Source organism: Triturus cristatus, chromosome 5_1, assembly GCF_964204655.1.
Source record: "Triturus cristatus chromosome 5_1, aTriCri1.1, whole genome shotgun sequence".
NCBI classification, from domain to species: domain Eukaryota; kingdom Metazoa; phylum Chordata; class Amphibia; order Caudata; family Salamandridae; genus Triturus; species Triturus cristatus.
In genome coordinates, this window is record NC_140587.1 from 896,544,098 (window position 1) to 896,558,800 (window position 14,703).

General features: G+C 39.5%; 1 protein-coding gene across 1 annotated transcript in view; it reads left to right on the top strand.

Annotated features, from left to right (window-relative positions):
* Window positions 1-14,703, top strand: part of LOC146831579 (1,25-dihydroxyvitamin D(3) 24-hydroxylase, mitochondrial-like) — a 185,818-nt gene that overhangs the window by 86,920 nt on the left and 84,195 nt on the right. Inside the window, exons 8-9 of the mRNA XM_085603949.1 lie at window positions 4,851-4,962; window positions 9,842-9,987. Coding sequence (XP_085460075.1) covers window positions 4,851-4,962; window positions 9,842-9,987 — 258 coding nt within the window. The remainder of the gene's footprint in view (window positions 1-4,850; window positions 4,963-9,841; window positions 9,988-14,703) is intronic.

Sequence of the window (14,703 nt, forward strand, 5' to 3'; positions counted from 1 at the left end):
AGTGTAGAAGGTTGTCAAACAACCAATGATTTCTTGTCTTTTTTCAAAATTGCATCTTAGCCACCATTTTACAAACATCTTACTTTCCAAACTGCCATTTCATTTACAGAGACCATCTGAGTGCATCCAGACCTCCTTACAAGATGCTTACAGTGTGGATTGTGGGACACAGCTACATTTTCTGGAGCCAAAGGTATGCAGAAAACAAAGGCATTCACAAAGACCTAGGTTTGCCAAATGTAGACATTAAATGGATTGGACAGAGAGGGTTAAGGTGGCACCAATTGATGCCATTGGTGAAATCCTTCATGCAAATCCAACACCCTGACCTCATACTAGTGCACTGTGGTGGCAATGACCTAGGCACTTTGACTGGGGTAGGTCTGGAAATGCTTATGAAGGACACCTTTGCAGAACTGATTTCACTTTTCCCTAAAACTGCCTTTGTGTATTCTAACATATGCCAAAGGCAAAAATGGAACTGGTCCGATCATTTTTGTCCACAGATTGAGAAAGCTAGGAAACATGTGAATAAATCTGTTTATGCTTTTCTCCGAGACTACAGAATGGGGTCCATTTACAAATACAATCCGCGCTTTCATATGCAAGAGATGTATAGGAGAGATGGAGTACACTTTACTGATGAAGGAAACAGAGTCTTCCTCAACAACTTTAGACTCTGTATAGGTACTTACTTATAAGTACCAAAAACTCTGAATGAACACAACGACACTGTTTAGAGCCACTCAAGAACAAAACACCTAACCTTAATCTTTATCTCCCAACAATTTCATTTTTTTTTTCCTTGAACCCACCGCGAGAGAATCCGTGCATCTAACGCGATAGGCGTTTTTGTAAAAATGTATTAAAAGGGGGCCCCAGGGGGTCCTACTGAGACCCACGAAGCACCTCTAGAGGGTCAGAGTATTTCCATTCTGCCCCCATTATATGTTTTACACACTTATTCCCCTTACTTCTTCAGCCTCGCTTCCACCGAGGCAGAAAATGTCCGCCAACAGTTCCTGGTTTCGAATGTAGACAGACACTCGACAGCCAATTAGCATTCAGCTTGCGATCAGGAGGGTGCGCGCTTGGTTCGGGGAGGGTGCGCTTGCGGTGCGGGTAGGGTCCGCGGATCCTTCCCGGTCGTAGATATGTATGTACTTTTAACTCTAAATTTCTCAGGAACTACTGAACGGATTCACACCATTCATGCAAAAGGCATGAGTCTGAACTAAGGACTATCTCTTTGACAAATTTGGTGTCATTACGTTCAGCGGTTCGGGCTGTAGCTGCGACAACAGATCCTATGGGAAATTGCATGGGGAAAACGCGTTATGGGACCCCCCTTTTTTCTCGCCCCCCGCTTGACGAATCACCACAAAACTTTCAGGGTAGGAGCGGAGCAAAGCTGGCCAAAAGTTTGGAAAATTTCGTGAGGATTCATCAATCGGCGCCAGACTTATTGGGAATAGAATGTTGCGGATTTCCTATGGAAAATAGGTCCTAACTATAACTATCTACTGGCGACCGCCAGTAGATAAAATATATATATATATATATATATATATATATATATATATTCACTGAAAAAACCATAGGTTTCACACATGTTATAGTTAGCGGAAATTTTACTGATAAAAAACCAGTGAAATTCCCCCGTTATAGTTAGTGCAGGCAACTATAACTCATGCGACCGCAATCCTCTGCTGATGCTAATACTGTATTTAGACACTTATTTGCCCATGTCTTCTTCCATACATTTTTAGCTATACATATATTACAAATATTTTTTTTTCATAAAGACACATATGTCATCAGCAGAAGATTGCGGTCGCGTGAGTTATAGTTGCCTGCACTAACTATAACGGGGGAATTTCACTGGTTTTTTATCAGTAAAATTTCCGCTAACTATAACATGTGTGAAACCTATGGTTTTTTCAGTGAATTTGCAAGGTTTTTTAAATGCTAATTCCTAACTATAACGTGTGTGAAACCTATGGTTTTTTCAGTGAATTTGTACGTTTTTTTAAATGCTAAGTTACTTTACGCCATTTGTGGCGTGCGCGCCCACTTAACGCAGTTCGTTCCATGCGCGCACGGTGCGCTTCGCGCACCGTGCGCGCACAGTAAGCACGCGGTGCTTACTGTGCTTACGGTGCTTATAAGCCATGCACAAATGGTGCCCTTCGGGCACCATTTGCACACGGGGTGGAGAGAGTGTGGATAATTTTTTCTTTTATTATTTTTGTTAAAAATATAGTGGTTTTTCACACCAATGATAAGCCCTGCTCATTTGGTGGCCTGCGGCCACCAAAAGCACAGGGGGTGGGGAGAGTGTGGATAGTTTTTTTTTTTTTACATTTTTTACCGTACGCGTACGGTAAGCGTAATCGGCGAAATTAGCGAAAAAATAAAAATGGCATTTTTGGCCTTGGGGGGTCTTGGGGGACTCCCTCATCCTGGCTATGTGTGTGTGAGCTGTCAAAACAGCTCCTTTACATGTGTATTGGTTTTATTTAACAACCTAACTCAGTGCGAGAGAGAAAATGACGGCCGCCGCTTCCTGGTTTCGGCCGATTCGAATGTTTACTAAGATCTAAGAGCCAATCAGAATCGCGCTCGCGCACGCCACCGTACGCGTACGGTAAGCTTACGGTAAGCGTACCGTAAGCTGGCTCAGATATATATATTGATTTAAAGGCTATTTTCTCAGAAACTACTGAACAGATTTACACCAGACCTACAAAAGGCACTTCCTTGACCTGAGGACTACCTCTCTGCCAAATTTCAAGTAATTCTGTTCAGCCGTTCGGGCTGTAGCCCTGTCTAAAGGTCCTATGGAAAAATGCATGGGAAAAACGCGTTTTGGGACCCCCCTTTTATCTCAGCCCCCGCTTGACGAATCCTCCCGAGACTTTCAGGGTAGGAGCGGAGCGTAGCGCCCCACCTATTTTGAGAAATTCGCAAGGATTCGTCGACCGGCGCCAAAGTTATTCAAAATAGAATGTTGCGGATTTCCTATGGAAAAGGGGTCCTAACTATAACTACCTACTGGCGACCGCCAGTAGGTAATATATATATATATATATATATATATACATACATATATATATATATATATATATATATATACATACATATATTTTGCACTCTGGAAGTGTATTTCTAATTTGTTTATTTGATTCCACAACATCTATAACCAGCTCTGTGGTGCAAAAGAACACAACCAACGCGTTTCAGCGCACTTGTCGTCTTGATCAGGGGTGAGAGACAACTCTCTCTGTGAGTATTTCAAACGTTACATGAGACGAACAGTGAAAAAGGACTTTCAGGTTAAACATGCACAACAGTTTACATTGTGGTTATTTTAAGATGGTGACCATCATTTATAAGGTGTGACTCAGTTCACATATGGATCATGATACCGCATTACAAGTGTGCTGAAATCGGCTCTGGGGTATGTCTGCCCTCTTTCTGGAATAATGCTGAAAAGTTATGGCGGTGAGCTTATAACTTATGATGGAGGTTTACAAATCTAGCACAAGGTTTTTTAGCCACATTTCTAGGTTTTTCTGTAAATACTCAGGCGTCAAAGGGCGATAAAAAAAACCATCTCCTATCATAACTATTGGATGGGAGCTATACACCTTGTAGCCCGTAGGACAGATCCTTAATAATCCATTATCCATTCTTGTTAATATCAGCAATTCTTTGATTTTGTCCTTTGTCTCATTCACAAAATATGCCACAAAATATGTATTAATACAACTAGCAAACTACCGCCCAATATGCCTTCTGCCCTACCCCGCCAAAGTGATGGAGAAAGCTGTGACAAGCAACTCTCCCACCACCTCAGTGCCCACCAGCACCTGTGAAAAACACAACCAGGTTTCCACATGCACTGAGACTGCCCATATTGCAACAACCAATGACATCAGGATGATCTTAGACCATAGAGAAAAAGCAGCCTTTATATTACTCAACCTCTCTGAAGCCTTGGACACGGACTCCCACTCCACCCTGATCAAAAGACTGCACAAGAAAGGCATACTAAGACCCTCATTTAACTGGAATTTTTCCTTCATCACAGGAAGAACACAAAGAGTCAACCTGTCACCCTACTAATCAGTCCCCTAAGAAACATCCCTAAGCCCTACACTATTCAACATCTATATGACTCCACTAGCGGACCTAATCAGATCCTACATCAGCATAATCTCCTATACATACGATATTCAACGGATATTCACCCTGTCAGACAAGGCCCATACTACAAAACAAAATGCATGACCACTGTTGTAAACTCGTCCCAAAGTGGAGGGGCAGGAATGATGGGGGCCCTTCTAGGGATTCCCAAAGTCACTTTCCGACAGCCTTTCCATGTCTGCTCCGCCATCATCTAAGGGATTACAATTCTGCACCTCTTCCGACGGGTTCACAGAGCCCATCAGAAGAGGAGCAGAATTCCCCCATGGGTTTCCCTCTGACCGCCATCATCATAATACGGTGGTCGGAGGGAAGTTCTGGATGTTTGGTGCAAAGCCTCCGACAGACTGTCGGATGGCTTTCCGCCGACACACAAATCGGGCCCTATGTGAGATAGTGGGAGACTGGTGTGCACAGAAAATATATTGCCAAGAGGCATTTTCTACTCAAGACAAAAGCAAAACATATTTCACCTCAAATGCTTAATTTGTAGTACAGGTAAATGGATTCATAATGTGTTTTTAATATTTATTGTGCTTGTGTGTATTCTACTGACAGATAATTGCAGTACATGTTTTATTCTATAAAGAAGACATTTCAATGTTTGTTTTGTCTCAAAAATGTGTCTCTTTTCTTAACAGATGATGCAGTACTTGGGGCCCTTGATGGTAACTTCTGTTAGTCTACACAGAAAACTAAATACAGCTCAATGGCAACAGCATATTCAAGCGTGGGACAATATATTTTCAACAGGTACTGTGTTATGAAAAGAGGCTGATTCAAATATTTGTCATTTTTAAGTTGCATTTGAAATGTTAATTGCATATTATTCGATAGTTGGGGTATTATGAAGTACTTAGGACTTGATTTAGCATAAGACTGTCATGGAAAGTCCTCTAATTTGTGAAGAAGTGGTAATTTCCTCCCAATGGAAAATCATTTGGCAGTATAACTTCTGGCACATGGATTACGTGGCAGAGGTAATTATGCCAGGACTTTTTTCTAGTCTGGAAGCTTTCAATGGAGAATTTACGATCTCCTCTTCAAATTCTTCATCACCAGCTAATCCAATTCAGGACCAAAATGTGTCCCACTGTGCAAGGCAGTGGGCCATATGCACAGTGAGATGGTCTTATGTGGGTAGCTTTGAAGAAGATACTAAGGGAGATTCAAATGGGAAAGGAGACTTGAAGAGATGATGTTCCAGCTATTTCGTCAATTTAAGGTGGTCTAGTTTTGCATTTGGGCTTTCAATGACTAAGCTCCAAAAATAGCTCAATATCTATTTTGTCAAAGACTTTTTCCTTTCATTTGCTCTTAGGACTAACATGTTAGCTGAGTTCAATCATGAGGAATACGTATGGCTAGTAGGTATGTGGGATCTATCAGTAAATGTGGGGGATAGACTACATTTGCAAATAAATGTGTAAACAAAAAAGGTATTCAATCAGGGAAATATCCTCAGTGTAAAGCAATATTTACACTTTTGAAATATTTGATCTTTGTCCAACAGACATATCTTAAAAAAAGGCATTACAAAGGCCAGCTAAAGGCCACCTGATATAGAATCATCTTCTGTCACTTGAGAAATAACGACTGATTTAGAGTGGAGTGGCATCCAAATAAAATGACTTGTGAAGTGGATGTTGAATTGTTATTTGAAGGATTTTCCACTGGTAGAGCACACTTATGATGAATCATCTCCAATATAGGAATAGTGGGAGTGTTCTTTACTGGCTGCAAATTCTACAGTGCAGGATTTAGGACAATCTTCACAAATCAAATAATTTAAGATTACAACTACATTGAAACTATGGTTGGTAGCAATTTAGGTATGACATGGAGACTGTAGGAACCCCATTCCATTTCTGCTGCATCCTTATTTCAGTGAAAGGTGTTTATCTATTGTTACTTTAATAGTAATATGAAGGTACTTTTCTCTGAGCACGGTTTCCGTTTAGATGTTTTTCTACCAACAAAATTGTTTTTGGTATGCTGTATTACATAAAAAGATGCAACCGTTAAAATACTTTTGAAACCTAACCACCCTATACACATATGTAGTTCATTCTTATATCCAACAGACAATATCTTTTGATAATTACATTATTTATATTAATTATCCAAGTTATGTTTGTATTGCATAACTAAAGCCTAATACAGTTTTGGTTTGTGAAACTAAGGAATTTTCTTCTTTGCTTAGGGTAACCAACTTAGTAGTTTCAATGAGACATGGAATCTGAGTTTTTATTTCTTTTCTCCTTCTATTTTAAATTACATTTAAAGGAAAATGGAATAAACACAAATAGACATTTTTTAGATTTAAGAACACTTCTTTTGATGATAATCGACAGACTAAATTAGAAAATAAAGAATCTTGTTTTTTGTTGAAACATTGTTTCATTTTTCAAGCTGTTTAATCAATAAATATGAGATTACTAGATTCAAATGAGATGGTAAACCCAAACAGGTCAGCTTTAATAGAACAATACAAGTATCAGAGGAAGGAGGTTGGGCACTATGCTACTTTGAAAAGCAATAATATGGTGATGCCTTACAATATTTACAACAATTGGTAAATAAGGAATTATGCACTATTTAATATATGACTAACTTTGAGGGTTATGCTCCAAATTATGATTTGCAAGATATCCTTTTAAAATTTGAAAACCCTGCATTGCTTTAAAAAAAGAAGTTTAAAATTCCAACAGGCCAACAGGATATTTGTAATAACCTGTATTTGGCCTTCCTGGATTGTCACAAACTCTCTCCTCTCTGGAATAATATGACTGCTCCAAATGTGCTTAATTGGGGTATAGTTGCAGAACAGAATACATTTGGCAAGTTTACAATTGGAAAATGATTAAAAGAGAGACAAATGCACTCTCATTCAGATATTGCTGATATATTTGATGTATCCATGGGGGAATTGTTTGGGGTAATTTATTTTACACTATGGAAAATTAAGCCACAATTTCAAAATCAAGATCACAGACTATTTTAGTGGAATCATGGAATAAGTTTGTGATTTTTGTTGTTGCTTTAGAATAGGATGTCATATTTTAACAACTTTAGGGCTTCCTATAAACATTAGCTTCATAGATTTTTGGGGTGGCCTGCATCACCGAAGTAAATCTGCCTAAGTTGAAATCAACTCTGCAGGGCTGCAATTACTTGGGTGAGATAATCCATTCGTAAAAGTAATAACACATAGCATTCACAAGGTTAGGTACAATTTGCTGGATATGCATGTATGTGTATTGGGGTAGCTGGTCGAGGGCCCAAACTGGATAATCTGTGCATGTCATCCAATGTGAAAAGGCTTGCCTTAGCAACTGACTTAAGAGAAGGAAGGAAAGGTTCAGACTGAAACGTTTAGGTGAGAAGAAACCTTTACAGGTACGCTAATGGTTTAAAGGATGTAATCTTGGTTTCAGCACAGGGTTATTTGAGTAGTAATAGATGGCATAGAGTTGCAGTGCATAGAACATTTGTTGAAACATAACTAGAGGTACAGTGTTAAAGGTATGGAAAGAGGTGGCATTCACTTCCTTTGAAACAGGGATGAGTGCACATTGCTTTGAGCAAAGCCATCAAACATGTTTGCTGTAGGGTGTGGTTGGTGCAAGAGAAGTTTGAAAAATGTACTTGCGGCAGACCTAATTAATTTGACAAAGTGAGGAAGGAATTTTGTTGTGGGCAAACTAGAAGGACATTGTAATGTACTAGCGTGCTTGCTAACACAGTTTTGATCAGCTTTTGGAGTTGTGCAAGGGCGGGTGAGGGTGAGGTGTCCATGTACTAAGTAGGTGGAACCTGAGGGAATTGGTGGAAATGATGAGTGACACAAGCCTTAAGCTCTAATCCAATCTCATGGCAAGGTTTCTAGTGGAGCTAGAGGTAGACAAAGTGGAGGAGTCAGGGTGTGTTGAAAGGTAAATTATTTCACTTTAGGTAGAGTTAAGCTTGGGGCAGCTGATGTTTTCCATTCTCTTATGACTCTAAGGTGTCTCGCATTTTAGATTGAAGGTGGTGAGGTAAAGGATGTGAAGGCAATTAAGATCGTAGGGGCATATCAACAAGGGCTGGCGATATAATTATCGCCGCTTTAGCATCCGTTTTTGGGCGAAAAGCGGCAATAATTATATTGCATTATTTACAAGGACACGCTATCACATGTTTCCTTGATTCAGCTCCCGTTTAGTTCACGCCTCGCTTTGCATCACTAATGAGATGCAAAGTAGGCATTCCCTGCAAAAACTAAGGGAAAATGATCGCTAACTGTCCTTTTCCATATTTACAATGCGGCCCAGGACACCCATAGCGATATTAAAAACAGCGCTAACCGCTGTTATTGCCGGTATTTTAAGTCTGCTATTTTTTATGACTACCCTATCTATGACATGGGAGGTGGATTCAGTGGCTGAATCCACATCTCCCTATCATCAAGATTTCTTCTATCGCTGTGGGAATATCGCTGGGTTAACAACGATATTCCCGCATAATGCCGCTTTTGATGTATAATTTATCGCCCTGGAGAAACGTGTTGTTGATAACGTGTTATCCGGGCGATAAATTACAGCGATAGGCGGCGATAAATATAAAAGCGCTAAGCGCGCTTTGCGATATTTATCGCCGTCGGTTGCTGATATGCCCCGTAGTGTCTTCATCCAAGATCTAACAGAAACAACCATATGAGGTAATGATGTCACTGTTGGATGTGTTCTAAAAGTAAAAGAGATGATTATCGGGAAATAAACTTGAAGAAAGGAGAGAAGCAATAAATATCTGTATAATTTTCCTTGGTGAGCCATGCATACTTAATATGGTGGTATGGGCACACATGCTGAATGTTGGAGAGAGGTCTACAGGATACGTTTGTAAGCGAGGGGATTCTGGTAGGTGGTGGTGATTAATATGGATGTTTATGTTACTAGTCTTGTCACAGTAGAAAGATTCTTGGCTGAATCCTGATTGTAGTGAGTTTAATGTTTTTTGGAGGAGAGGTACTGCTAAGCACATTTTGCATTAACCATTTAAGTGTTTTTGAAAATAAGTTAATTAGTAGATATGAGTGGCAGTTAAACTTTGACCAATGGGATTGGCATGACAGACTAAACTCATTGTGGGTAGGTACCCAAGAGTAAGGGGGGTTGTCCAGGAAGTAGTATCAGATACCATACCTGGCTGCTCTGATATTTTCCAGTATCTTGTGAAATTGCATAATGTAGCATAAAGACCTAATGTGTGCATCAGTATGTATACACCTTTGAGAATTATGAATTTGGACACAAATATAGAGGGCAGGTAAATTGGCAAGGCCGCTATTTTATAAATATAGAAGCTATGTTCTGGGGGATTTGTGGGTGTGCAGAATACTTTATGCACACACACGCTTGGAGTGCATTTTATACTTATTACATGTATACTTGTGCACGTGAAAGTCACAAGTCAGGACATTATTTTAATTTTTCCATTTATTAATGAAATGTCCTTATGCTAAGTAATTCTTTTGTTCCTGACAAAAGTAAAATCATGCTACCTACATATTGTACTTTCATTGATGTTCTCTCAATGTTTACTCTAACTCCATAATACTCTTTAACGGATCGCAACCTATTTCTTTTGGTAGCAAAAAACTGTATCAGCGAAAGACTTGAAAATCAACCAGACACTTCAAAAGGTGACATACTGAGTGCAGTATGCCAAGACAGTCAGTTGACAAGAAAGCAGTTATGTGGCATTTTCTCAGAACTTCAAATTGGAGGTGTTGAAACGGTACGTTTGTATAAGCAACGTTTATGATGATGCAGTGATGCAAAACGTGCATATTTAATGTTGATATTAAGACTGTGCAATGGAAAATATTAAAATAAACTAATCTTAGTTGGAAATCAATGTTGTGAAATGTTGGCATTTCTGAGGATGTATAAAAAACATCAACTTCTAACTTAACATATTGATTTGAGAGGCCTGGTCTATGCAGACAGATGTGTACAATGTATGTAATCTTTTTAGCTTTGGATCCTAAGACGTAATATCTCAAACTTCAAAGCTTACCCCGAAAAATAAGTGTGCTACCAGTACTCGAAACCCTGATTATGCATGTTATTTTTCATCACATTGGTGGAAAACTTATGATGCAGCATTCCTGCACCCAGTAATCAACACACCACTCATCATTATGACAGTGCATTTGCAATGAGGCTGTAAGTAGATTGAAGCACAAATACAATTTGTTCTGTAGACTTTTGTGCTCCCAGCCACTAAAGTAAGTACTTTATAGCTAAGGGTAGAGGAACTCAATAAAGAGGAAGAACAATTATCTTAATGATTGAATGATATTTTTATAAAGCGTGCTACTGCCTAAAGGCGTCTTGGCACTAGCAAAGTATCATGGGTGATATGAAATCATGCTGGACAATTATAGGTTAGAAAACAGCCATGTTTCAAGAAGTTTCTTGAAATAAATTAGGTTGGTCTGAAAATATATGTACAGAGCAAGACTATTCCACAGTACTCCAGTAGAAAATATAAAACTTTTGCCACCTCAAGAAGCCTGATTAAATTTAGGTAACACCATATTTTTTGTGAAAGTGGAGCATAACATTCGTTTTGGGATATACCACTGAATTCTGAGCTTCATATATTCCAGACAACAATCATGAAGAGCCTTATGGACAATGCATAAGGCCTTAAAAGCGATCCGTTTTCTAACAGTAAGTCAGTGAAGTTTCGATAATGCCTGGGAAACTGACTGAAACTTAGGGATACCTAAGAGAAGGTGTGCTGCTGCATTTTGAAGGGTCTGGAGTTTATTTAATAATCGTTGTTTAATGCTGACATAAAGCACATTGCAATAGTCCATTCTAGATAAAACTAGAGCAACTATAACTGTTTTCTGAAGCTCAAAGAGATGCTAGGAAGAACTTTTTTTTACTATTCTCAGAATATTATAGCAAGATGAAGTGACTTGAATGATTTGGTATGAGAAGGTCATCTTGTCATCAAACATAACTTCTAGATTGGAAACCGTTCTGGAGAGAGATAGAAGAGTTACTAGATCCTGAGGCCACCAGACAAGAGACCAAAAATAAGTGTCCTTGATCATAATGCTAGTTCTTGCCAGGAATGTCTACGTGCATATCACAAGACCCCCATGATCATGCCTGTCTGCCCCATTCAACTTCTGGGAGATGCTGTCTCATGGCAGTTGAAAGGGGTGCCTAATGGGTTGGGCTCCTCCTTAACTTGGAATTTACTGACAATAGCTGCAAAAGGAGTAGGGGAGAAGCCAGCAAGGCCACTCCTGGTAACCAAAAAACAATGTGAAGAGCTATATAATAATAATAATACCGACATTTATAAAGCGCGAACAACTACCTCAAACAGAGGTGTCCCAGCGCTGAAGCAGTAGGCGGCACGCAGAGAAAAACCAAACAGCAGGCCCTAGAGCCCCTTCTTAGACTAAAGTAAAGAGCCACATCTTCACCGCTTTCCTGAAAAGTGGCTCTGATTCTATGTGGCGGAGCTCATTTGGCAGAGAGTTCCACAGTTTGGCAGCCCCGTGAAAGATCTGCCACTTAGCCGGGCTTTATAAAAACCTGGGTTACAGAGCAGATTATGAGAGTTGGACCTCAATGTACGATTCAGCTTATAGCTACATAACCATCATTTCAGGTAGCTAGGGCAATTGCCATGGATTGATCGAAATGCCAAGGTTAAAGCTTAAACTCTATTCTTCGTACCACCGGCAGCCAATGGAGCTATATCAACCCGGTCCAGCTCCATTCTTGCTCCAACAGATGCCATGATGGAATAGCATCTATTGAAGAAACAAGTTGTCCATGGCTTCTACTATGCCTGTCACTTAGGTAGAGTACAAACTGGAGAAAAAAGTTAGAATTTGAAGAGAAATTTCACATTTCCTATGCTCAAGCTACAGGACAAGGACATCATCAGCTCGTCCCACATTTAAAGCGTACAACTGTGATGGATTGCCTCTGATGTTCCACAATGTTTTGTAATAGATGGTCATGGCAGCCGAACTGAGGCAGTGGAGCATAGAACATCATATTTTAATGTCTGGCAGAATATTGAGCAGTAGGCATTATGACCAAAGATACAGACTCGATAAAGATACTTAATAAAAACAATGAACACCTACTGTACCAATTTCCCTATAGTTCTCCTGGAAAGGTCCAATAAAACATACATATCTATATTAAGAGAGATAGATGCAGAGAATGTAATATGCTGTATATCACTGTCCTCATGTTGGTCATGCTGCCCAATGGTGCTTGAACAATTTTCAGAGTGGGGGTGCTGCCGTAATTTTACTGCAACCAGGTCATAGGGGTTCTAAAAAATCCAAACATAGTACAAAGAACAAGTGTGGCAAATGAGACACACCTATTCTGCAGAAGAGTGGCAAGGCGGTGATGCATTTTGGAGCCCACTGCCACAAATATATCACTGAAGCATGGTGTAGTAGTGGACTGCTATTTACAGGCAGCCCATTTTTCATTCAAATGACCACTAAATGTGCGTGACATGCAGTTTTATTGATGAAATGAAAATATGTGGAAATGCGGTTTGAGTCAGTGAATAATTATCCTTTGCACATATCATCCTACAGCCTTCTCTTTCACAGACCCTGTACTGCATCAAAATTGTCACATAGTTCACTTTACAATATCGCCTCAGAAAATTTAAAGCAAATCCCAATCTCCATATTAAATGAATAATCAGCAATTTGTCATCATAGAAACGTGTCAAGAGAAAGACAAAATGTAAAGGCATATTTATTGCCCATTCACCTTCTTAACGCTATCAACTTCAGGCACCTATGACGCTGCCTCACCTTTACAAGAACATTGATAATAAATAGCTAATCTGCATGTATGATTTATGCCGTACAACAATGTCATGTGTACTAGTTATAAAAAAAGGCATTTAAATATCACTCAAAGGCAATGGTTTACACCAAATAAAATCTTACAAAATAAGCCTTGTTATTGTTCCAAGTGTTGTTTTTGTGTGTAAAGTCATTATAACATGCAATCTGTAAGAAAATAAGCAGAGTTTTCTTAATTCAGTGCAATATTGTGATAATTTAGAACTTGACCTTTGTACTATTAGTAAAACATATTTGAATGTCCGTTTATGGAGGCACTTGCTATACATAATCGGTGTCAACAAGGTAAAACTTATTGGGGATCACAAAAGAGCTTTCCCTCATTTCAATTTGCATAGAGATATTTTGCTACAGCTACATCAAAAATAAATGATGTATTTCCACCAAATTTGGATGAGGTAAGTAGCCTAGTCCAACTTGCGACCTTTTCGTTGCTTGCTAATATACGTTCATCAGTTTTTGCAAAAAGAAATCAAAACTGTATGGCTCAAATTAGGCTTTATAAGATTTATAAATATCTTGACAGTTTGACTATCATGATGGATTTCGTTAATCTGGCAATCAACTTTGAAATATAAACAAATTGATTTGGACAAGGGAACTAAGGGGCATATCAGCAACAACCGACGATGATTATCGCTAAGCGCAGTTAGCGCTAGGATAATTATCGCCGGCTAACGTGGATTTTTATCGCTGAGATAGCGTGCTATTAGCAACGCTTATCTCAAAAGCGATAAAAATCCTCACGCTAACTGCCTAACGTGAGATTATCGCTGGAAACCCAGCGATAATCTCACAAAATGTGGCGTTAGCTTGATGATAGGGCCTCACAAACTTAGCCATGATATCCACCTTCCATAGGATATCATGGCTAAGTCAGTCCTGAAGCAGGCATAAGGAAAGTAGCGATAACAGGGGTTATCGCTACTTTTCTTGCCGCTATGCTTCATAGCGTGGGGCTTGATGATAGGAGAAATGTCGCTTAGCGACATTTCTCATGTCATGTCAGGTCAGGAACGCCCACTTTGCATCTCATTAGAGATGCAAAGCTGGGCGTTAGGAATTTGTGCGCTAATGCAAGGTTTCACGCGTTAGCGTGACCTTGCTAATTAGGCGAAAAAATTATTGCCGCTTTTTGGACGAAAACGGCCGCAAAAGCGGCGATAATTTTCTATCGCCGCGTTGTAGATATGCCCCATGCTTCCCTTCATCCAATGTAAATTCTTACTTCCGTTTAGGATCTGCAGACCTACGCAACCCGGTTAGTTGGCCTCCAACTGTAACTTTTTAGTTTGCAGCAACCATTACAAAATCAGAGGAGTTGTGTGGCTCCATACTTTTTCGGGTGTGTACTAATAGCCATTGGTTTGGTCTTCTAGAGTGTTTCATGTTCAGAAAGGTTACTGCATTCCGTGCCTTCCTATTAATACTTCTTTTGATACTGCATTTTGAAACGTCATCATGAAGCTAAATCGGGGTACATAATGCTCAACCAATCTATTTATTTTGCTGGACTATGCTACTTTGTTGCAAAAAACCAATGATGAATTTCCCTTGCATCAGTTATTTCAACACAT